Source organism: Nilaparvata lugens, chromosome 3, assembly GCF_014356525.2.
Source record: "Nilaparvata lugens isolate BPH chromosome 3, ASM1435652v1, whole genome shotgun sequence".
In the NCBI taxonomy this organism is placed as follows: Eukaryota; Metazoa; Arthropoda; class Insecta; order Hemiptera; family Delphacidae; genus Nilaparvata; species Nilaparvata lugens.
Genome location: NC_052506.1, coordinates 92279075 through 92305447, shown reverse-complemented (window position 1 = coordinate 92305447; position 26373 = coordinate 92279075). Strand labels below are relative to the sequence as shown.

The window sequence follows — 26373 nt, the reverse complement described above, 5'->3', positions numbered from 1 at the left end:
AAATTCAAGTAAAATTATGTCAAGAACAGGGTTTTCGCGATTTTCTCAAAAAAGACTCAAACGATTTTGATAAAATTTAAACCTAAAATGGTCATTGATAAGTTCTATCAACTGCCACAAGTCCCATATCTGTAAAAATTTCAGGATCACCACCCCATCTATACAAAGTTTGATTCTAGATTTCCTATTATCAGGCTTCAATTGATCTCGTCAGCTGATCAATTTTAAATTATATTTTCGAAAACTCGACTTTTACCCCTACTTTGCATTCGTGTAACGTCAGCACTGGTAGGGCTCCGACCAATACCTACTATTACTTAAAACTATTACTTAAGTAATAGTAGGTATTGCTCCTACACCAATAAAAATTCGTTGATTTCAGCTGATCTATATCAGCTAGTGTTTTACTTTCTTGCCCTATTACCATAGGTAAGGAAAGTATTGCTTTCCGAAAAAAATTAAGGTACCCCAATTTCTAAATTTCTATACGTTTCAAGGTCCCCTCAGTCCAAAAAAGTGGTTTTTGGGTATTGGTCTGTATGTATGTGTGTGTGTGTGTGTGTATCTCATCTCCCAATTAACGGAATGACTTGAAATTTGGAACGTAAGGTCCTTACAATATAAGGATCCGACACGAATAATTTTGATCAAATGCGGTTCAAGATGGCGGCTAAAATGGCGAAAATGTTGTCAAAAACAGGGTTTTTTGCGATTTTCTCGAAAACGGCTCCAACGATTTTGATTAAAGTTATACCTGAAATAGTCATCGATAAGCTCTATCAACTGCCACAAGTCCCATATCTGTAAAAATTTCAGGAGCTCCGCCCCATCTATGCAAAGTTTGATTTTAGATTCTCAATTATCAGGCTTCCAGATACAATTTAAACGAAAAATTTCGAGTGGAAAAGATTTAGCATGAGAATCTCTACAATTAATGTTCAGTAACATTTTCACCTAAAATTGAAAATAAGCTCGAAATTCGAGAAAATGTGATTATCCAATTGCAAACTGTTGGCAACTGTTGATTCTATTAAATCATTCACTATGAAGAGATAGCAGAACTCGTGTGTCTCCAGCGTTATTGCCCTGTCACCAGCTGGCTCAAATCTTTGAATAGTAGACTTGAGATGCGCGGGAACACTGGCGTCAGGTGATCAATTTTCATAACGGCAAGGAAAGTTGTGTGAGTGCGCCACACCAGATTTTTATTAATATATTTAAAACAGAATCTGGTTTGTGGCCAGTCACAAATTCAGTTGTCTTGATTAAAACTACTCCTCTACTCATTTTCTCCTCTAGGCTACTAACTATTTTCTCTTGTTAAGACAATAAGTTGTGAACAAGACAGCTGTGGCTGGTTAAGCCACAAAACCAGATTCTGTTGTAAAAAATATATAATGATAAAAAGTGGTTGACAATTTATATTTGTGTGTTTCATTTCAGAACATGTTTTATTTTAAAATAAATACAGATGAAAAGTATAGCATTTGAAGAGACTAGATACAGTTGTATAATTAAATCAGAGTCCATTCCTCAATTGCTAACCAAATATATTCTTACTATACAGTTATAACACAATACTAAATGTAGGCCTACATAAAATTTGACAGAGGGCATACCCTCTACGGGAATAACTACTACAAATTATTCTTTCTCGTATATTATTCCTGTATATTGAATATTATCACATTCCTTCACCTTAGTCAGAACACTAGTACCCAAACAAGTTTCAATAGTTCTAGCATTGGATTTCTAAGCGCTTATTAGACTACGGACACAAGTCAAGACACTAGATTTTGGTGTACCTGTTAAGACACAGCTAGGATACCACTGTTGCCGAGAATCCGAATCGCATGATTATCAAGCAAGTGTAGCGGCGAACATAGGGTAGAAGGAAGAGGCACAACTACTTCTCTGCTACACTCTAACCTTCGCCATTTCACTATGTTTCAGCCCTAATGCTGCATTACTCCAGATTCTGCTGAACGGTACGGTATTGTGTCTCTGTTTAGAGCAATACGGTGATATAGTGCCTGACACCCCCCTGTGGGTTGGGAGAGCTTTGAGTCGAACATCGTACTCAAGAATTTGTAGATAACCAGAATACACCCACAGTATCCCTGCTTGTCGTAGGAGGCGACTAAAAGGGACCCCCCTTTCCAAAGCCCTTCTTCTCCTTATAAAAATGCTTTGGAACTTTTCATTTTCTAGAATGGCACTTTTTCCATTGACTTAGCTTTGTGCCATTCTTTCTTTCTGTTTCTATCTGTCGGCCTTCCTTGGCCAAATTCTTACTTCTTCTTAGGCCAACCCAAGGTGTTATGCGGACCGTGCTGATGGGTGGTGCTTTTATATGGTGTCTCTAACGGTGCCTGCAGGATACCAGGCGCCCTCCTGTAGTATTTAGCCTTGCCTGGACATGCGGGGCTCTGTCTGGGTCGACTCCACTTCCCTAGCTGTTCGTGGAACCACATGAACAAACCAAACCTCAAGGCAACTCAAGAAGTTGCCTTGCCTTCAAACCCATCGGGATCTGCCCCATCAGGGCAGGTTCCTCAATCTGAAATGGGTGCTTCAGGAACACAGGAGGTTCCATTGCACTCTTATGTAGAGGCTAACAACATTGAGAAGGCTTCTACTGATCACGATATGGATGACGTAAGCTCAATCACATCATCCCAACTGGAGAGGAACGATGAGCTTCTCAAAAGTCCAGAAATGCAAGAAACTGCAGGAATGCCTGAGGATGCAATAGAGCAAACGAGCAGTTTTTTCACGTAAGTTACTCCAAATGCAAACAAATTTTAATAATTTAGCAAGTAGTATTCTTTTGTTTTGACAGCTTGTTAGATTAAGTATGAGATTTTTAATAATGTTTCTTATTGATATTACATATAATGAAAAAATTATGCGATGCTGTAATATTTATTTAATGTTCCTGATTGAAAAATTGTTTTAAATTATTGTAGCCAATTGTGCAATGATGTCAAAATAAAGAAACATTTGATTTGATTTGCGAATGGAGGGACCAAACCTCACCACTTCTCAAAGAAGGGCCGCCATTCTGGCAAAACAAAACTTCTTGGGAGAAGTGAGGCTTTTTACCCTGCAAAGTTTTGGATGGGCAAAAAGAAAAAACTCAAGAAACCAGAGATGGGTGAAACTCCAGGCACAAATGTGGGTCAAAAGGCTGAGTCAAGGGTGGTCAGGCGCCAGGCGCCCTAGAGGAAATTTGGCGACCTCTCCCACAGTGGAAGGACCTAAAAAATGGTCAGGAGTGGAACTAACATAGGTCAAGAGGACCAAACAGTCTGAAGAGACTGCCAAGCATATGACACTGGATTGCGAGAGACCAAGGGCAAGGAGAAGAGTTCTGTTTGGCTGCAAGCAACCAGGGGATGAATGGGATGTTAGTATAGGGAAAAACTCCTGGATCCTGTAATGAAAGGGAGACAGGTATTGGTTTGCCCAACTAACGTACTTTGAACACACAATAAGCTCCGGTTGAATGACGTGTGGGTAGGGATGTCAATCCTGGGACTGAATTCCAATCCCGGTATTTCGGGATTATCTAATATCAATCCCGGGATCCCGGGATTGGCAAAAATCAGTTTCATGCACTTTTAACCAATTGTTTTTCCTCAATTACATGTTCAGTAACAGTGTATGGAGATGAAAAAGGGCTCGTAGAGGGAGAGGATATTATTGAAATGGAGAAATACTTAGGAATACTATTAAAATGGAACATTCTATTCCTATAAATGTTTTCAAGATTAGGAGTAACTTTTTTCAAAAGCTGAACCACTACTAAATGGAATTTTGTAAAACCAACTATAATATTCATATCAACTGAATATTCTGCTTATGATAGAGGAAGAGTAGATATGAGAAATAATTAGACAGAGAGTGAATAGATGGTGCTTGTTTATTTCTGATTTCTGAAGTATTTTTCAAGTTCTGAGTGCATTTCAAGGAAATGACTTCAGCACTATTGCAAATATTTCCCTGTCCAGACCAGTGAATATAGAATGTGATACAGAATAGAATTTTGAATATAGAAAAGAATTCTTAAAGAATTATTTCATTCTATACTAACTGGTCTAGACTGGTAGTTGGTGTGCTGTGTAAACAGAAACAAACGTAGAGGCATAACAACCATACTGCGAATGATGCGAACCGATAATGCCAATTTCATTTGGCCAGTACAGAGCACAGTATATTATGTAAATAAAAGTGTAGGCTGTGCCTGTAGAATGAATTATTCAAACACTTAAACAATAAATTAGTCATTCGAAACTCATATTCATCACTGTAGAATTTTATATTGAATCGTTTTTGGAAAAATACCATTCACAATTTCAGGTTTTTCTAATCCCGAAAATCCCGGGATTGTCGCTGAGAAATCCCGGGATTGTTAGGTATCAGAAATTGACCGGGATCCCCGGATTCGGGATCCCGGATTGACATCCCTACGTGTGGGGTTCTTTGAACTATTGGATCCTTGAATCCGTCCCTTCAAAAATAATATAGACTAACATAGTGCCTGACAACGACCAGAAGACACTCTAATACCACTTACCTGCAGTGTTGTCTCAAGTTAAATAAGCAGCATGACAAGAACGTTAGACCCACGACTCCATGGGACACGCAGGGGTGCCCATTTTTTTTCCTAGAACGCTTCAAGTTTTCCAACCAATCGCTATAAAAATCGGTAGGTATGTTCAAATAAGAGAGATGAACTGTAGAAAAGATATTCAACTTTGTCCAATTCGAAAATTCAAAGTGGTGGCCATTTTGAAGTTTTAATCCAAAATTGCGGGAGAACGGTGATAGAGAAATTTACCAAGAACACATTTTTTTAGGAAAGTATATTTACAATCAGTCAACACCAAAAAATGAGAATTGGACAAAGCATAACAGAGATACAATGAAATGTGTGTTACGAGGCAGCAAAACATGAGTACATCACAGTAAGCTATTGAAAAAAAAATAACAAAATTGAATTCTAACACATGTGGAACATTTGTTGTAACTTCGAAAAGCTGTCTTGTCTTAAGTTATAGTTCTGGGGTAACCAAACACCTTTTTAAAAAGAAAACTTTATTTTCAAACACATAATTATAAAATATACATCGAAAAAGAGAGAAGTGCTCTCGGTGAAGTTTGGCAGTAGACTGACTAAAAGTACTATGATCGAGCATTACAATGGAATACAGCGTCAGCAATAATATTAGGTGTTACCAGATGTAACTCCTCCCCCCTAAGAGTGAAGCTGCCCTCAGCTTCAAAGAGATAAAAAACATATATTATATTTTAAGTATTATAAACTAAGTACATGGTAGTCTGGGGCATATTTGTTCTGGTTCACGCTGTACAGTATCATTTTCAACTTCAGATTTACAACACATTAGGTTACAAAGTTTGTGCCAGATAAACAGCCGTTTGAGAAATATTATAACAATCAATAAAATTACAGTAAAAATAAGCAAAAGAATAATACATAGGTTTCGATTATCGGTCAGAGGTAACTCATCTAGAACATCAAGTTTTTGAAAATTTATATTAGCATATGTACTTGATCAAAGTTGAGGTTGGATAGTCGTTTTTTTTCTACAAATTCAGTTGGAAGTACAATTTCGTTTTCCCAAAATATATTTGGTTTGTAGTAACCAATCAGTGTTTCTGAGCTATTAATTTTCAACAATTGCGTTTTCTTATTAAGAAAAAGAGTAATATTCTTGTTCACATCAGTATTCAGAACCATACATGTACTAAAATTAAATAATATAAAACTATCAACTATTTCTACATATTTTATGAAAGAATCTCCGTCTTTCAAAACTACCTTACTACATCCGTCTAGATTCCTATCATTTAATAATTGCTCAATACATTTATCATTAAGTTCGCTTACTTCACTACAATAATAATCATCATAAATGAGTTCACAATTTCCAGAAAATAATTTGTCATTTCGAAGAACAAAAGAAGGATGTGCAATAGTTGTTAAAATTTCGTTACCGACAATGACAGGATAAGACAATAGAAAAAACGTTTCATAAACAGTTGACAATAGCGGTACGTCCACAAAATATGAAATATGGTCTTTAAATATTCCACAATGTACTTTGCTTAGTTTCCATAACACACTAATTTTATTTGAAATAAAGCTGACATTTGAGTTTTTTTGTAGGAGAAAAAGATCATCATGAGAAATAATAGAAGAATGCAGTATTTTCAATTTACAAAATTCGAGACTAGTTACAATGTCAGATATTTTATTATTCAGAAGCAGGAGCGAGTCGAATAACAAAGAGGATTGCTGATTCATTTCCATTCGGTTGGATTCATTGAACAAAGAATTAAAGTAATTGCTGATTTTTAGATTATTCGCTCTGATTACTTTCATCTCATTATTGAATTCGTTAATTAATTTCTGATTTACAGCAAATTGCTTGTCTACATTGTTACTAAGATGATATTCATTAGATTGGACTGTCTGCAAAATTTTGTCATATCTTTCCTTATCATCAGCATCCATGTTCCCAGTGATCCACGAAATCGCGGATCCTAAACCATTAAAAAGACCTCTTTTCTGCCTATAATTAACTGATTGAATCTCATTCAATTTATTCTTAGTGTATTTCAAATTCAATTTCATCATACTTAAGCGACTCTTATCAATATTATTCCTTTTAGCGAGAAAATCAACAAATGTTTCAATATTACTTAATTCTAAACGTAAATAACTAGTATTAATATTATGAACATAGGTAAAAGTTTCATTAATTATATGAGAATTCTGTATCTTGATTGGAGCAATACCAGATGTTCTGCTCAAATCTACCATCTTATAAGACGTTGCTGGGGCCAGCAACAGGAGAATTAGGGGCAGTACCATCACGTCCTGTAACAAATAAATCCTTTTTCTTACCCTTCACCGGTTTTTTAGGCCGTTTCATTCTGTTAGGGTGCAATTTAAAAGGGCGTTTTTGGATAGCTTTAGGATTCCTAGCTAATTGCTGTGTTGTATCGTAATTTACTTTGATGAATTTCGGTTTTGTTTTCTTATTAAATGTCGATTTTATGTGTGGCTCGTTTTCAATTTCAACATTCTTCTCACGATTAACATTCAATTTCTCAGTACGTTTTTGTTTTTCTTCTTCAATTTTATTCTTAATCATTTTATGCACTAGGTTGACTCGTTCAAGATACTGTTGGGACAGTTGTTCAGTTACTAATCTCTCTGTTATTCCGTTTACAAAAGGGTTATTCGATATTCCATATGTTATTTCCATAGGAGACATTTTCAAGGTAGAGTTTAGAGTATTATTGAAGGCAATTACCGCTAATTTCATATTAGTTTCAGTAGTGTTGGTTTTATTTTCAAGTTGAATGGCATTCAGAATTTCAATAAGTGTAGAATGAGTCCTTTCTACCAAACCTTGCGAGTCTGGGTGTCCGGGAGTAACGTAATATGGTTCAATGCCATAAAGTCTCAGGAAATCACGTAGGCCTGCATTGTCAAATTCACGTCCGTTGTCCATTTGTACAATTTTGGGTATGGGGAAAGCAGAGAAATAGTCGTTTAAGCATTCTTGGATATCGACTTGGTTCAAACTTTTTATTGGATGGACCGTTAGCCGTTTGGAAAAACAGTCAGTCATCGTTAAAAACTTTATTTTGTCATATTGGAAGCAATCAATCTGTATTTTTTCGAACGGTGTTTCAGGAGTGGGTGTGATTTTATAGTCAACTCGAACGGGTCTCCTGTCATATTTAACCTTTAAGCAAACAGCACATTTATTAATGTAACCAGTCACATCCTGTAGCATTGATGGCCAGTAATATTTACGTCGTATTTGATTATAAGATTCATTGATACCACGGTGGAATGTTTTACCCTCATGATAATTAGAGATTACCTGTTTTTGTTCATCATTTTGTGTCACATCTAAGTTCATTCTTTTATACCGTTTAAGTTTGATCGAATCAAAAGTCTCTAGCAGTACGTTCTTGAAATTGTTAAAAATCCGTTCATACTCATCGTATAGGGCTCCGGCACGCGAGCAGAAAACTCCATACTTTGTATTCGGTTTCAAATACTCTATACATTTGTCCTTCATGTCATCGTAATCATTAGCATTCCTAAAATAAATAATCAATCTATTTTTATCAAAAATCTTAATCAAGCGAGGGGGTTGGTCACCTCGTTCAAGTACTAATTGGTTATGTTCTACATTCAGAATCTTATCGTCATCAGCAATAGTTACTTGCTCGTTTGAACTCTCTTGAGAGTGTATTGTGGCTAAACTGTTATTATCATCTTCACGTTCATTACCATTTTCATTATTATTTACAACATTTTCATAATCAATATCACGCACAATGTTTTCATTAGCATCATTATTTACAACGCCGTCATTTCTATTATCAATACCTATAATATCATCATTATCAGTTCCTTCGGCCGGGTTATCTATTTGTTGGAGAATTTCATCAAGGGAACTAACGTCTATGGAGGGAGCTTCAGTACGAGTATTGAATCGCAGCAATTCGTCCACGTTAATATCATCGAATTCATGATCAGGGTCGTGAGCACTATTATCAAAACCGTGAAAGCCATCTTCTAGACCAGTTTCGTGGGGGTCAGTAGCAATATTCGCAAACCCGCGAAAGCCATCTTCAAAACCTAAAAAATCATCTTCCTCATTTTCCATCATGTTAACATTATTAGGACGAGACAGAGCGTCCGCTACGTAATTGGTCTTCCCATTTATGTAAATAATATCAAAATCAAATTCCTCTAATAATAGTTTCCATCTAATGAGTTTCGAGTTCGGTTCTTTGATGCTATGAAGCCACTGGAGAGGCTTGTGATCAGTTTGAATGAGAAACTTCCGTCCGTATAAATAAGGTCTGAAATATTTACAGCACCAGACAATAGCCAATAACTCTTTTTCTATGGTGGAGAGATTGATCTCATGTTTATTCAAAGTTCGCGAAGCATACGCTACTGGTAGATCTTTTCCTTCAAAAACTTGGGATAATACCCCTCCTATAGCATAATTGCTCGCGTCAGTCGTGACAATGAACTGTTTAGAGAAATCAGGGAGTTGTAATATTGGACTGTTCTGTAACATTGTTTTCAATTTCTCAAATGCATTTACATATTCTGTATTATTAATATCGATCTTTACATCTTTTTCAATGCCTGAGTCAGAGGTTTTGCGATTTTTGCATAGTTCTGTATCATTTTCCTATAGTAGCCTGTTAACCCTAAGAATTGTTTGATTTGTTTTTCGGTTTTAGGTATTTTAAAATCCTTTATGGCCTGCAATTTGGCTGGGTTGGGTTGAATACCGCGTTCTGAAACAATGTGGCCAAGGTATAACAATTCTCTTTTGAAAAATTCGGTTTTGTCAAGCTGTATTTTGAGATTGTGATTTTGTAGTTTCTTGAAAACAGATTTTAAATGTTTCAAATGTTCTTCCAAATTGTCAGAGAATACTATTATATCATCCATATATACTAATACATTCGGCATTTTAGCAAACAATATATTCATATTTCTTTGAAAGAATGGGGGTGCATTTTTCAGCCCGAAAGGGAGCCTAAGAAACTCGTAGTGACCATCTTCCGTTGAAAAAGCAGTTTTAGGAACAGATTCTGGGTCCATTTCGATTTGATGGAAACCTGAGTACAAATCTATTGTGGAGAAATAAGTGGCTCTCCCAATTTTACCGAAAAGATCTTCAATGTTTGGTAAAGGATATTTATCAGCTATCGTCTTGTCATTAAGTTTCCTGTAGTCTATCACCATTCTTATTTTCTTTTTTCCTGAAGCATCTAGTTTTTTTGGAACAACCCATATTGGGGAATTGTATGGAGAGTTGGAGGGTTGAATGATTTTATTTTGCAGCAGTTTATCAATTTCGATTTGTACGTCTTTCTTGAATATTTGGGGGTACCTATAGTTTCGTGTGTACACAGGATTGTCATCTACAGTATTGATCTTATGTTTTAATAAGTTTGTTGAACCAAGAGGAATATTATCAAGCTTTATTATCGCAGGGAATTTGATAATTAAATCGTATATCTCTCTTTTTTCTTCGTCATTCATGTGGTCAGTTCGTAAAGTTTCATGGATCAATTTCTTTATCAATGCAAAATTTTCAGGACGTGTGGTCATTGAGTCATTATGCGAGTCAAGAATCGTTTCTACTTCCTCAATTTCCATGGGTTCAGGACTGATGGTCATGAGTTCATGAGAGAAAGCTATACAAGTACATTCACCATTAACAATATCAACTATACCTTCTTCAATACAATAGTTAGAATTATTTATAGGTTTAAGTAATCCCTGTCCTACAGTGGGAATAGACCTAACTGGGATAGTTATTACATTAAATCCAGGTTTCAATTCAATTTGTTTTCTACTAGAATTAATTACAGATAATAACGGTTTTGATACGTTGCCATAATCTAACGTATTAGTCTCATAATTTACATGGGCTTGAGTTGTTGCATTGTTTCATTACCTAAAAGAATATCGTACCTGTCGGAAAAATCATATATATACATCTTAATTCTAGAAAGATTCGGAAATAATGTGGATGGACCAAAAAATATATACTCATGTCCACCACTTGTACCAGCCGGGGTTTTTACAACAAATTTTTCCTTATATCTAGTTACAGTTGGCGGTACAATTGCAGGATGTACATAATTCATCATCGATCCAGTGTCAACAAGCCATTTTCTGTTTACATCATCGACAAAATAGGGTAGCGATTTATCAATAATATTCAATTCAAGCTCTATGGGGGGGTTTCCGCCGGATTGGGGCCACACCCTAAAAAATGATCTGCCATTTCATTCACAGCTGATGTTAGATTGTTGAGTTGCGATTGCAACAATTGAATACGAGTCGATGCATTTACTTGATTGATATCATCATTTGATTCATCGAGATAGTGAAGATCCTGGAAAGGATTGTTTCTTGCCGAATTGTTAGCATTTCTATTAGTAGAAGCAGTACGCATGGAGACAGTATTCTGCGAGTCCCAGTTGTGAGACTGTTGAATGTTTCGTGCTCCGTTTGAAAAGTTACGAGAATTGTTATTGAAAGATTTCGGTTGGAAATTTTGAAATTGCGACTGCTGAAAAGTAGAGGTAGAGGGAACTACACTTTGTTGGAAATTAGAATGTTGAGGCTGTTGAAAATGGATTTGATGAGGTTGTTGGAACCGATTCTGAGTAGTGAAGGGTTGCTGGAACCGATTCTGATTGAAGTGTTGCTGGCGGAAATTCCGAGGAGAGAATTGTCGGAATTGATTGAACACTGGTTGCGGTTGAAAGAAATTCCGCGGTTGGAACTGAGAATTGATTTGCTTTTCACTCACTGCACTTTTGTCACTTACGGGCTCTGCACATTTTAATTGTTTCAAAACAATGCTACAATCACTGCGCAGGGTATCGCGGGCGTCGTCCAAGTTCTTGAGTTTGTATACCTGAAGATGAGCTCCGAGTGTTGGATGAACACCGTGAATGAGCGTGCGGACAAGAGTTGTATCGAGTTGTTCGAGAAGATTTTTCAGGAGATCCCCGGTTACACCATCAAGCTTATAGCGGGTCACCACTCTGGTGCGTTTTTCACTGAGTCTTTGTAGGAAGTCGAGGGGGTGTTCGTATTGGAATGATTTCATTACAGCAATTTCGGCTATTAGGTCAGGGACCGTGCGTTTATCAGAGAAGCTTTTCGTTAAAAGTTCAATAAGTTCAGCTAAGTTGGAACACTCGCAATTTTGTACAACATCATCTGCAGCACCTTCCAAACTGTGGAGGGCGGCAGTAAATAACAGCCAATGATTTTCTTCGCGTTGTGATTGTTCAATTTTATCGTTACAATACAGATTGAAAATGTCTTGGAGAGATTTGATAAATTTTGGAATTTTATTGGAAGTTCCATCGAATTTTGGAATATAGTCCAGCAAATATTTCGGGATAGATTTGGTTGACATGATCACAGGGTCTAATTTTGACGGTCGAATGAGTGTAGAAGATGAAGTGAAGAAAATGTTCGCATCTGTACTTACAGTTGATGGTAGTTTTACTTCCGTCTCAAATTTGTGGAAGGAGTCTTCGTTGTCTGCCAGGTTGAACTTCGAAGGTCGCAGGTGTGGTACGCAGAGAACTTGTCTTGAAGGGTTCACCTCACTCACTGGTTTTCCGGATTTTTCACGAAGTCGAAATTAAAGATCGCGAATCGAAAAAAACTTGTTGTTAAATGAACAACCTCGAAAAAACGTAAGGAAGGTAGTTCGGGCGCCAGTTATAGTTCTGGGGTAACCAAACACCTTTTTAAAAAGAAAACTTTATTTTCAAACACATAATTATAAAATATACATCGAAAAAGAGAGAAGTGCTCTCGGTGAAGTTTGGCAGTAGACTGACTAAAAGTACTATGATCGAGCATTACAATGGAATACAGCGTCAGCAATAATATTAGGTGTTACCAGATGTAACTTTAGAATTCAATTTTGTTTTTATACTTTTTTCTAATAGCTTACTAACTAACTGTGATGTATTCATATTTTACTGCCTTGTGACACACATTTCATTGTATCACTGTTATGCTTTGTCCGATTCTCAGTTTTTTTGGTGTTGACTGATTGTAAATAAAATTTCCTAAAAAATTTGTTGTTGGTAAATTTCTCTATCTATCACCGTCCTCCCGCAATTTTGAATTTTTGAATTGGACAAAGTTGAATATTTTTTCTACAGATCATCTCTTTTATTTGAACATACCTACCGATTTTTTAGCGATTGGTTGGTAAACTTTGAAGCGTTCTAGAAAAAAAAAATTATTTCACATTATTTTCTCTTTGTTTTGACCTATAGAACCTATTCCCGAAGTTTGACACTTTAATTTCGGGTCACTCTGTATACCAGTACATGTTTATCAAAGTACTACATTACATCAGGAATAGCAACATGACAAATATTTTAATAGGATATTAGAAGGGGAGTAAAGAGAGCTTTGCCTTTAAATGTTAAGGTTACTTAAAAAAAGTTGAATAATAATATCATTGATAATTCTTTATTGCAAAACAATATTGCATAGCAACTTTGGTAAACATTCATACAATTTAGGAACAATTTTATTCATACAATATAATTACATTATATATGATGTCGGCAATTTTAGGTATTCTGAATTATCATAAATTGTTGAACAGGTTGTTACTGATGTTGTCTTGTAGGTTGTATTTACTTTTACATTACAAGAGTATCTAAATAACAAAAATCTAACAAAATGTATCATAAAATGGTTTGGTTCTTGGAATAAAGATATTTACTTGTTCATCTGAAAAAGTACATTTTGTAAATTCTATCTATTAATACCAATAACAACTTATACAAAAAGTAATGAAACATTACAATAATTACTTGATTACTGTGTGGTAAATAGGGTGTAAATTTGAGAGATTAAAATTAGCTTCATTTGATATTTTTGACAAAAGTTTTTTCTTCTGTCAAATTCACTAGAGTTTGCGATGTTGTTTAAAAATTTTGTTTCCATTTCAGAGTCATTAATATCATCATGAAACGCACTCGGAATTAAAATAATGATTAGATTAAAATATACATTACAATTTAACTTATCATTGTGATGTTAAGAAAATTAGGTTGCAACAGCAAGGAAACTCAAACACAGCATTAAATTAACATTAAGCATAAATAGGAGATAGAAAAATAGTGGATGATAAAGTTATAATATATTTTTGTCAAAGATTTACCTTCAAACTCTTAGGCTTAAAATTACTAAAATTCCTACATACAAAATATTATTATAAATTGTATTTTTTATGCTTTATGTTGAGTTACACTTAGCAAAATATAACACTGTAAAGGTAGGAAAAAAGTATTAATTAACTACATTAGGCTATCTCTATTTTGATACCATGATTTTTTAGCCATGGTTTAAAATGTTGACATAAAATCTAAAAAAAATGTTGATGGCGCAAATTGCGCCATGCTCCATTGCTCCCCCTTCTCGGCACCCCTGGGGACACGTATTTAGCTCCTAAGATATGTACAGTAAAAAAGGTTAAGGTTCATCCTACGTTTAAATGTCTGAACTGGATCAGCATCAGTCAAAAATAAACCTAACAAGAAAAATAAATTTTGAAATTTCGTATTGTTTGGATTTCACTTTACGAATAGGCTATAGACCAAATACGGTAGGGACTAATCAAACAAAATAAAATCCATAATTTTTCTATTCCAATATTCAAATAGCATGAATGATTTTATTAAACATACGGATGCTAGATGTAAAATGACAGAAAAATAGTTTCATATATGGTTTGAATAGTAAATTATTATTTGTATAGTGATCGCTTGTATCTTGTAAGTTGAACCCCAAGCTACAAAACATCTATTTCTCAAAACGCCAAAGTCAAAACTCACAACAACAAAAAAAGAAAAAACAATAAAAGTTTAATACTTGATTTTTAAACTTACGGATGCTAGATGTATGATGACTGGAAAATAATAATGTTTCCTCTTTAGTTTGAATAGTAAATTATTTGAATAGTGATTGCTTGTTATCTTAAAAATCAAAGCCACAAAAGCTCTCCCACTAAAAATGTCAACGTCACAACTATCAACAACAAAATAAAAAAAATCTTCTACTCCAAACATCGATGATCCAGAAATGTTGATGCTCGACAAAGATTTTGTCGAGAGAAAGTCGATATTTATAGCATCGATTTGATATACATATCGATATGCCGATATTTTCATATACAAATAAATTAGAGACTCTGTCAAACTGGTAATACAACAATATAATATTATGTTGATATCATGCAAAAATGTTCTATTCAATGGATTCAACTCATAGGAATATTTGTATGAATATAATTATCGTCACAAGGAAATCGATATTTACCGTATGTATTTGAATCGATTATCAAAGCATAGGCAAAATATCAACATTTCCGATATATCGATATTTTGTTGTCCTCCATACTTATGGTTGGAATTGTTTTAGGTTATGCTCATGCAACACGTGATAAGTAATCAAAATGCAAGTTTCTGATCCTAACAATATAAAAATCTATAATCTCAGTGCTGGAAAATCTCTTCCTGATGTAAGTAATTTATATTTATTTATTTTTAATTATAATTCATTTTATACCACTCTTTGGTTTATTGACTAGAGCCTGCTAATACTTGAATTAGACTCTTAAGCTGCGTTTACACCAAAGTTATTTACAAAATGTCATCGACTTAATCCTTATAGATTCTATTAGATTGAACATAACTTATCATACAGATGATAAACATATGTGTTTGTCAAGTTCCGTTCAATCTCATAGAATCTTTACGGATTAAGCTATTGACATTTTGTTTATAACTTTGGTGTAAACCCAGCTTTCGTCTTCTAAATTTATTCTTTAGAACTTCTATTCAAAGTAGCTTAAATCATTTATCTAACCAACGCCTTTACAAGTTTTTGAAAAAATATAGGAATACTGTAAAATGACAACATGACGCCTGTTAAAATTGATCATAAATTCATAATAGGCCAAAATGGTTCATATCTAATACGTCGAGGAAACGGGCGGGTCTCATCTCAACTACTGGTACAAAATGTGATTTTTGGGAATTTTGATTCTGTTATTGCGATGTGTATGCTAAATGATTTGAAATTACTATAAGATGTAGATCTACGGTAGTCTTGACTAAATAAGTAAGTAAAGGCGTATAACTTATAACTATAATAATAATAATAATAGGCTAAACGTTCTATAACAGCTAATAATGATAAGATGTTTCTGTTCATGGCGTGGTCATACTACATAGGCATGTTCACAAGTCAAGAACAATAATAAACGGTCATAGGGAAGGTCAAGTAAAAGAACAAAAGTTGCATGTAAAAAAAAACACAGCATGCAATGAAACATACCAAACAGCAAGAAGTATCTACTCACAGTCTGAGGATCACAATAATAAATCTTCCTCAGAGAATAAAAGGGGTCCCCCTGAATGAAACCCCTCAGTCTCAGGCAGACTCCTGGCTAAAACTGGCAGATTGTACACAATTCTGGATGGCTGGTAGATGAGGATGCTCTGAGTCCTCCTCAATCTACAATATGGCTGGTCCAGCCTTAGCCTGTTTCTGGTGGCATAGTCAAGCACATAACCCCTGGTAGGCAAAGTATGGACACTGTGGAAGGCCTTAATAGCTGATATGTAAATGAAACTATTGAAAACAGTAAAAATCTTCTCACTCATAAAGAGAGGCCTACCCTCTAAAAAGTCTACCCCACAAAGTATTTTTCTGCATCTTTTACCTGAGAGGCACCACCCCTCAAGGTGATGACATGTGCCATCACACTTTGGAAGAAGGCAAAATAGCACATGAGGAGATGGGCCTCCGGTATACATCTTACAGGCTCCTGAGCAAGGAGAGCACCCTGTTCAACCAGCAGCAGACCACCTGAATGTGCCCGCCCCAGGAAAGTTTACGATCCAGAGTGAAGCCAAGGAGATTCAATGGGGGAAAATCATATCAGCACACTTTTCCTGAGGCAAAACACACTTTTTTAATTCTTCACGCCACTGAGAAGGAAAAGATTTGCCCGAAACCAGTCCTCAGCAGCCCTCTAAGAAGCGCACATCATTCCGCTCAGGTCAGCCATGTCACTGCTGATATCGAGCATTGAGATGTCATCGGCGTAGCACACCACTGTCCTGTTTCTTAAAATGGCAACATCATTGATCATAATTAGAAACAGGAGAGGCCCCAGTACAGAGCCCTAGGGAACCCCACAGCTCACTGATTCAACTTGAGTCCTCACATCATCACGTCCTCACACTATCTGCTCACGTCCCTCCAGGTAGGAGCGGAGAAGCACCAGAGGACTATCACAAATTCCATAGGAAGCGAGCTTGGCCAATAAAGTAACATGGTCCAGGGTGTCAAATGCCTTGCTGAGGTCACACTGTGTGATCCCAGCTAGGCCCCCCTTCTCAAAACTTGCATGAACCTTGAAAACAATCTATTCAACAACCTTCACTTTTGACTTCTGCAGATCATTTAACCCACAGAATTCCTAGAGTTTTTCAGCATTCACCATTTCAAATATTTTAAATAAAATTGGCAATATCGTTGTTGAGATTATAAGCTGAAGTCATTTTAATAAATACACTTATTTTTTCAGTGGCTTTCTGAAAGAAAACGACGAGCTCTTCAAAAGAAAAATGTTGGTAAGTGATGAATTGTATACACATTGTCAAAATTTCTGAAAATGTAAAGGTATTATTATCTAATCGTTAATTTGTAAAAAAATTGTATGTGATATTACTATCGAATTCTTCTCAAAAAGCATTCACCTGCTTTCGAAAAAGCGAGAGCAAAATTCTCTTCACCCACTTCGTCGCCAATATGGTTTCGGCTTTCGAACTCTTATAAGTTTTCAATGAGAAAACCCTGTTAAACGTCACAAACCTCAAAATCTAAACATTAAAGAAACACTCTTCTTTCTACACACTTAGTTCATCTCCAATAATGTGCCAAATGCACCAAGAGTTTAGTTCTGTTAAGAACACGAACTTAGAAACAAACGTTTTTCTCAAAGATGAATAAAATGATCTATTTACAAAAAGCTATTCATGGCTTTATATTTAAAAAGCTAACATAGTTTTAAAATTATTCTTGAAATGCTGTAAACCTATTTTTCTTTTTCTTTGTCATTCCTTCAGATATTCGGAGAAGAATTGAACTTATTCAAGACTTTGACATGCCTGGTCTCAGCACTACAGTCAAAGTTTCACCTGATGGACAATATATATTGGCGACTGGAATCTATAAACCACGCGTCAAATGTTTCGAGGTGCATAATTTGTCCATGAAATTTGAGAGGTGCTTCGACTCTGAAGTTGTTACATTTGAACCTATCTCGGATGATTATAGTAAGGTAATTGTTTCAATTTAATCTAAAAATACATTAAAATTTAAATCTATTAAAACTTATTTGTACCTTAGACTTCAAACTCCATGAACACAGTTACATTATAACATGAATGGTCTGTACAATAGTCTATTCAGAATTATTATTATTATTGAATTTCAATCTTTGAACGTGAATCCTTTAAGTAATATCAATAATTATTATTTTGAAGACTTCCGCAATGCAGAATGAATGCCAAATGTTGACAACAAATTACCTGTAGCTGAAGACTGTCTACTACAAACATATAGGCTGCAGTGTAATATAAATGTATTTTTCTATACAAATGAACGAGTGATAACACCAACACTTCTACACTTCTTGTCAACTATTGTAAATTTTCTAGCAGATAATATTGCAGACTATCATTAACACATCCTTCATCCTTCTTTTTTACCGACATACATTATGCTGTTTAAAAGTCTTTTGAGTGGGCTTGGGCTCAACTCACACTACCTCGACTTAAATAGTACGACTCCAGTCGCTGATACTCCAGTCTCTCGACCTTACGACTTTCTTGCTTCTTGTCACTACTTCAGTTCCATGCTATTTCTAACCTCATTATTTAAATATTAGTTCCAATTCGTCACTACTGCGCATGTAAAAAATAAATTTATAATAATTATTGTGGATATATTGTTTTATCTAATTCTTATAACTGCCTTATCGAAAATGATAAAACATAACTTTAATTAAAAATACATGGTACTACGCAACTCAAGTCGCTTCTCGACCAACATGTCGAGTCGCCGCTCGACCCAGTCTCACAGTCGTGAGGTTGCAGAGACTAGAATCGACTGGTCTGAGTGTCACCATTTGAAAACATATGTTGCGTCGCAAAGGTACTGGAGTTGCAGTCTCTTCCCAACTTGAGTAAGTGTGAGTTGTGCCTAAATGTAAATTTGTCGAGACTAATAAATCCTGTTGTCTGCATTCCTCTGCAAAAGTTTCCTGAATGATTAATAATACTGAACGGATTTATGTTCAATTATTTGTTATATCATCGCCTATTCTGATTATTATTCTTCCTCCTTTTCATCGAAGAAGGAGATATGATCAGTATCAGTATATATTAAGGAGTTCGGTTCTTTTATGATTTCTGATATGATCAGAATATCCTCAAAAACTCCAACTTTGAAGACTTGAAAAATCAATGTGGCTAGTTATGAAGTTTGACTGAAATTTAAGTTTTTAATATTCATGTCGAAAATAACAAATGATTTAATTAGATTCACTATGAAATGTTTCGGAATGCCGTGAAATTCAATCAAATAAACTTATTTTGAAAGAAAGCAAAGATACATTTTACAATTTCTTTTCCAGTTGGTATTTCTTCAGGATGATAGGTACATTGAATTTCACTCAGCTTCTGGGCGTTACTACAGATTACGTATACCAAAATTCGGACATGACATGAAATACCACTTTGCAACATGTGATCTCTATGTAGTTGGCACAAGGTAAATCTCTTCCTTATCTTTAACTAGCTTAACTGCATAAAATCTAGCATTTAACATTAAAATTTGATCCAGTAGTATGGTACGGTATGTGAAAGGCATATAACTTCGAGGCAGAGGAGTTGATTTATCACTATTATTGGAGAAAATTCTCCTCTTCTTGTGCACTAAATCTTCGCAGTCAAGCACGGCTCTGCATAAAGAAAAAACCTTAGATCCCCTCTGCTAATTCATCATCATTGATATTATAATCCCATTTCCTATTTTGAAGTCTGGACAGTAAAGAATTAAATATGCAGAATTAAGTATCTTATCTCTATGATAGGGTAAAGTCTTGTTGTGAAACTTGAATATATCCTTTCATGTCATAAGTCATTTGCAGAATTAATGACATTGATTGAAAACGTATTTACAATTACATGAAAGGATATAATTCATGTTTCTCAACGAGCATGCCGTAAAATTCATTCAAATTCAATTCAATTCAATTCTTTTTATTTGCCATCAATACAATTTACAATAAATTATTCAAGAAATTCATAGAAATAAAAATAAAACATAGCCTACAATCAAAACAAAAATTATAAATTAAATATATTTAAATCAAAATCTATTCATTAAGGCAACAACCCAGCAAGGAAAATCCTGTCCGCTGGGCGTGAGCATCAGTTCAATATTATCTTATAAGTTTAAATAAACTTATTTAGAAAGAAAGCAATGATTAATTTTTTAATTTCTTTTCATTCAGTAATGATTAAATGTGTAGTATAAAGTATATTATCTCTATGATAGAGTAAAGTATCATTGTGAAACATAGATTATATCCTTTCATGTCATTAGTCATTTGCATGATTAATGACAGTAAATTAATACCTTAAGTGCCGTTTGCACAGTCGAAGCTTAAACTCGATTTAATCAGCTGGTGGCTTAAACTTATAATGAAACACATTATAACAAACTAGACTTGATAAGGATTTAATCCAGTTTAAAATGAAATTTAGTTTAAACTGTAACTGTGCAAACGGCCCTAAACGTATTACTGAACCAATATTATATTCGGATCTACTAATGCTAAGACTGCTGATCCTATATGAACAAATTGTAACAGTTATAACAGTACTTATATAGCAATATAACAGTACTTATTGTACTTATTTTGATGAACTTTTGGAAAGTTGACATTACATACATTGAAGTACATTTTACTTACTCTGCTGTTTAATCAAACTAGCGTATTGAGGATTAGTTGACGAATAGTTGAAGAATAATTTATTGATTTTTCTTATCTCAATTTATAATATGAATATAATTATCTTGTACTTACTTTGATGCGTTTTGGAAAGTGGATATTAGGCCTACATACATTGAAGTACATTTCACTTACTCTGTTGTTGAAACTATAGCATATTGGAGAATAGTTGACCTTACTTATTTTTTAACTAACAAATCAAGTAGCCCTTATGAAATACATTATTAGTTAATTATTAATGTTCACGTCTCTATTCAAATCTGTTTGCAGTTCAGATATTTATAGGCTGAATCTGGAAAGAGGGCAGTTCATGAGTCCATTTACGTCGACTGGCTCAGAGCTCAATAGAATTGCAATCAATGAGCATCATAACCTCGTTGTGGTTGGAACCAAAGAAGGAAAAGTAGAAGCCTGGGATCCCAGAGCAAGAACTGTAGCCGGGCACTTGGATTGTGCGTTGAATTGTGCATTTGATTATGGCAGTCAAAACAGCACGTGAGTATTCGCTTCAATATATTTCTATATCAGAAATATATTATACTTCCATCATATTTATCTATACATTGATAAATACAATATCATTCTCAACTATGAAGAGTTGAATGATTGGGAAAGGAAAAAGAGGCTTAAAGCCCAAATCTGTTTCTTTCCCTAATTTGGAAGTATATTTATTTTATACTATATTTATCTAATATTCTATCAAATTTATTTTATACTAACAGGTAACCCGTGCTCCGCAAGGATCTAGATAAACGTGACAAACTGAAAACGTGACGTAGTGAAATCTTGAATAATTAAAAATACCTATAACCATCATCGGTAAATTAATAATCTGTATGAACAATTTCAAATTAATCAGTCCAGTAGTCCTGACTTGATGACGCATAATTAGTGTATTTCCTATTCCTTACGTGTATATGCTAGTTATTTCCTTTATTATATTATATTGATAATATATAAATTATAGATTATACCATTGGCTTTGTTGAGCAAGAACGTTCCAAGATTAGAAGCATTCTTCTAGTCTTGGGCATCTATTCTATTCTATTGACCAGTTATTTCATGTGGAATGCTTTCCGCCCGCAGATTCTATAAGGCCTAATTCACAATAAGGGCCTAGCCATACGAGGCATTTTTCAGTCGGCACGACAAGAGAGGAAGCTCACTTGATACGCCAACTCAATCAGTCAATCGGAGAGCTTCCTGTGCTGTCGTGCCTCTGAATATGATTAATGAGTTGTAAAATCGCTTCCAGGTGGTTCGGAACCCACCTAAAACTGTAGATCCATTGATATTTCATTATCATCCTCCTCATTACCCACAATCAAGCCTAGAGCTCATGTGGGCATCACCCTCAGCAAAAAAAAAAAAAAAATGGACAGTAAATGTTCAAAAATCCAGTTACCGGTAAATTATTCCTGCTTCGCACTCTGACCGTGGTGCATTCAGAATATTCCACAATCGAAGAGCTGTCATTGGTCGATAGTATGAACCGCGCATGCGCTGATAGCTTGTTGGTCTACCATAGCAATGCCACAGAAGAATACATAACCAACAATATGATGTCTGATAACTATTCGTTAAATGATTTTTTCTTAATAGAATATTTGGTATTAATGAAGTGCAAATGCACACTTCTCTAGGCGGTAAGTTTGTAAAGCTGCCTTTGTTCATTTACGCAGCTAGTAAACGACACACTCTGGTGGAAATCAACTTCATAAGTACGCGCCAAAACCTTGAACCAAAGATTTTGAAGTGGCGTTTTATGGGAACAAGTAGTTTTGCACAAGACACTTGACATAGTACAATTTACCACTGGAACTGGAACAATTCACCATTTACCGTGTTCCCAGAACGAATCCATTGGTTGAATGGTGGGGGGAGCATTGATGTTATTTATTTATATAGGGTTGGTTGAATTGTGCCGTATTTACAGTTTGAAGTGATTAGTAAATGGTGTTGCAGGCCGAATGTGTTTCCGTCGGTGACAGCCCTGAAGTTCGATGGGCCGCTCCACTTGGGCGTGGGCACTGCAACAGGTCACGTGCTCCTCTATGACATCAGGTCGAACAAGCCCTATCGTGTCAAAGATCACATGTATGGCTTGCCAATCCGTGACATCGACTTTCAACAAGGAAACGTTCTCTCAATGGATTCGTCTGTTGTCAAAATATGGAATAGAGAAACAGTAAGTATCTTGAATATTGCGCTTTGTTTTTCATTATCAATGGAATTTTATTCAAAATGTAATCAAAACCTATTGAAATAATAAAATTCTGACTTGCCAACGAATTTTTATAGCAAGATGTTTATATTCTACTTTGTGAAAATAATTAAGGGCTGAAAATTTTTTGAAGTGAACAACTACAAGACTCAACCGATTTCGGACTATGTGTAACCTTATCTAAATTTGGGAGAGGAATAGCACAAGGTTACCTTATTTTTTCTCTCCCTATCATTTTGATGATGTACTTATTGTATGAATCAATCAATAAAGTTTAGCCTATAACGAGACTATATACTTTATTTAGTTTATAGACTATGTTTTAGTTTAGATTATAGTAATGCGCCCTGACTTTTTTTTGTGATTGAAAATAACCCGGCTCTTTTGCAACCGGCACTAAGTACCTGATTGAATGATTACAAAAGTTCATCAGCTGAGTCATAATTTTGACACAGTCCCACACACATGAACTCGCTCACTCACTTTCATCACCAACAGACGACGAAATAATTATTATCAGATGTTTTTCCAAGACTTCGCTCTGTAGGAAAAATAAAGGCAGTCATTCTATTCTATTCTATTGTATGCTGCTTCCACACTCTTGCCAAAAGTGTACAAATGACGACGAGCGCGAGAGTGTGGCGCCGGAGACTTGCTATTATGTCCGACTTGCAAGTGAGTGCTTCAAATTGAGTAATTTCTCAATACTGAGCCCATTTTCCAATCACAGTGAGCTTGAGAGTCAGTTAACAAAGTATATTCAGTGCCAAACTTTTCTGTGTAGAACTTGATAATTATTATGAAAATTCATAAGTTCTTTGTAGGCTTTATAATTCAGAGGCCCGGGTGGATATTTTTCTCGGGTCACTCTCGATGGACAAGTCAAGACGTCGGTCCTGGCTGCCTGAAATCAGTCGTTGAGTCATTTCAGAGGCCCTGAAATCAATCAGAAAACTCTGACACTGGACTATAGCCAGCAAGATCACACGATATTATTATTATTATTATTATTATAGAAATCCATGTAAATTTTTCCGTTAATCATTTGCTTCAATCATTGACTATTCATAATCAAACAGCGAATTGGAAGTGAACACTTGAGTCTCCAATGATGGAGATTGACATCATTATCTTTTCGTGAATAAAGTAAAAACTTGTAACATTATTTCTGGTGAAAGATGCAGGCCAGATGGCTTGTTCGTTGTACGTATTGAGGTACGTACAGATTTATGCGCCACAAACACGCGCATTTCACTCCTCATCAGCTGTTTCTACGCTTATTATATCTGTATCTTACTGTTTTTGTACAGATGCAGATATAAAAAGCAGAGAATCAGTTGATGAAAAGTGAAATGGGCGTGTTCGTGGCGCATAAGTCTGTACGCACCTTAATGATATTAATGGCGAAGAACATCACTAGGAATATTACATCACTAGGAAGTGATAACATCAATTGGTGCTTTCCTCAAGAGGGTCATACCTTTGAGGGCCTACAATGATATTAATTGACAATTCACTCAATTAATGATGATTTGTTCTATTTCTCAATAGTTTCAATAAGTAATCATTATATCCAATACATTTTGGGTGACTGAAAAAACTAAATACTAAATGTATTTTAGATATGAATAACTTTATTTTTACAATGGAAATAGCCTAATAGTTTGTAGTCTAGTCTAAAAATTATTTTTTTTACAACAAATATGGTTTGTGTTTCAGGGTGCATTATTCACATCAATTGAAGCAGGCAGTCTGACCCAGTTCAACAACCTATGTCTAGTCCCTAACTCTGGTCTCATGTTTATAGCTAATGAAAATTTGAAAATTCTTACATACTACATTCCAGTAAGTATTCATCACAGCAAATAAGTAAGCCATACTTTTTCTTATATTCCAATAAAATTGCTGAACCATGAAAAACTCATTTCAAGTTGAAAACTGAAAATTTATTTGAAAAATTACTAATTGTGTAAAGCCATTGTTAAAAGATGAATCTGTGTTGTGAATATTTGATAGAGAAGTGAAATGTAGTAGAAAGATGAAAATAAATTGGAAGTTGCATTTGTTCAAATGCTAATTAATGAATAATTATTATTAAACGAAAATCCCAATTAAATGCTGTAAATCACCCCGAAGACATCTGCTACTGCAAAAATTGACAACAGGGTAAACAGCTCGAATTTCCATCTAGCTGTTTACTCTGTTGTCAATATTTGCAGTAGCAGAAGTATTCAGGGTGATTTACAGCATTTAATTGGGATTTTCGTTTAATAGTCAGTTTTCGAGTTGAGTAAGTCTCATTCAGAAATTCTGTTATTGTCATTCATTGTAACAATTCAAGTTTCAATTTAAAAACTTCTTCATTATATATGCTGGTACGAAGACCATCGGTCGACCTCGTGCGCATCCGTTCCATCGGTCGACTGCGTTATTGGAGCGAATAGAAGCTTTCAGAGCTATACTGATCAGTAGCCCGATCACACCATAACCTCTGTGCTGACACTCTGCCCGACAATGAGCTGATATTGAATTGAATTAATTAATTCAATTAATAAATATATCATATTTGAAATCAGAATTTTTCTATACATTTCTTCAATTATTTCTAACTTTTTCATTGGAAAAATCATATATTATTATTATCTACGGTCCGGTACATTTATTTAGTCTGTAGCTTATAGTGACTGCAAGTCTTTTCAATGGTGATACAGGAGCTCGAAATGGATTTTGACGCTTCAAGTTATCTTGTAATTTTGCAGATAACTCATTAAAACTTCTGATGGACATTTTGAAGTTGGTGGAAAATTCATCTTCATCCCCAAGCTATAATATGGCACAGAATTCCCCTTGAAATTTTGTTTTTTCCTCCGTTTATGAAGATAATTATATAATACTATCATAGCTTAAGAAGTTTTATAAGAGTCAAGGTTGTATTGAAATTCGAAATCTGCAACTAAACAATTTGTAAACGCGTCCATTTTGTGAGTCAGATCAGTATGTCCGTCAGGAGAGCTCTGAAACTGAAAAACTGATGTATGAATGCGTAAGGTCAGGCTGGTACATACGCACTGACGGTCGGTCGAGCTCTGTAACCGGCCTAATAATTATTGTTAGTTAATATTATTGTTGAAGAAAATATGTTTCACTGTTTTTAACTCGTGAAATTTGCGTTTTTAAATAACAAATTTAGAACTGAAACACGAGTGAAGTGAGCCTGCTTGCTTCCATTGGGACACACCTAATTATGAATATTTCACTGGAATATTATCACAAAATCCACTTCAGTTAATGAGTTGCAAAATATTATTATTCGTAAAAACCGATATTCGTAAAGATGGCTGCTAATGTTTATTTAATGTGAATATAATGTTGTGTATGTAATAATAAATTGAAATTGAGTTTGATCTACTATACAGT

At 35.0% G+C, this 26373-nt stretch overlaps 2 protein-coding genes across 5 annotated transcripts in view; one reads left to right on the top strand and one right to left on the bottom strand.

Moving 5' to 3' along the window:
* The window catches only part of LOC111055519, a 33280-nt gene extending 18621 nt beyond the window's left edge, over positions 1-14659 (bottom strand). For all 4 annotated transcript variants that reach the window (XR_005570961.1, XR_005570962.1, XM_039425059.1 and 1 more), the window contains exon 1: positions 14530-14659. The gene's annotated coding sequence lies outside the window, so the exon portion shown is untranslated. The remainder of the gene's footprint in view (positions 1-14529) is intronic.
* The window catches only part of LOC111055520 (nucleolar protein 10), a 40186-nt gene continuing 16171 nt past the window's right edge, over positions 2359-26373 (top strand). The window contains exons 1-8 of the mRNA XM_039422966.1: positions 2359-2777; positions 15062-15161; positions 17238-17283; positions 17779-17993; positions 19350-19486; positions 21003-21227; positions 22698-22920; positions 24676-24801. Coding sequence (XP_039278900.1) covers positions 15096-15161; positions 17238-17283; positions 17779-17993; positions 19350-19486; positions 21003-21227; positions 22698-22920; positions 24676-24801 — 1038 coding nt within the window. The 5' untranslated portion in view covers positions 2359-2777; positions 15062-15095. The remainder of the gene's footprint in view (positions 2778-15061; positions 15162-17237; positions 17284-17778; positions 17994-19349; positions 19487-21002; positions 21228-22697; positions 22921-24675; positions 24802-26373) is intronic.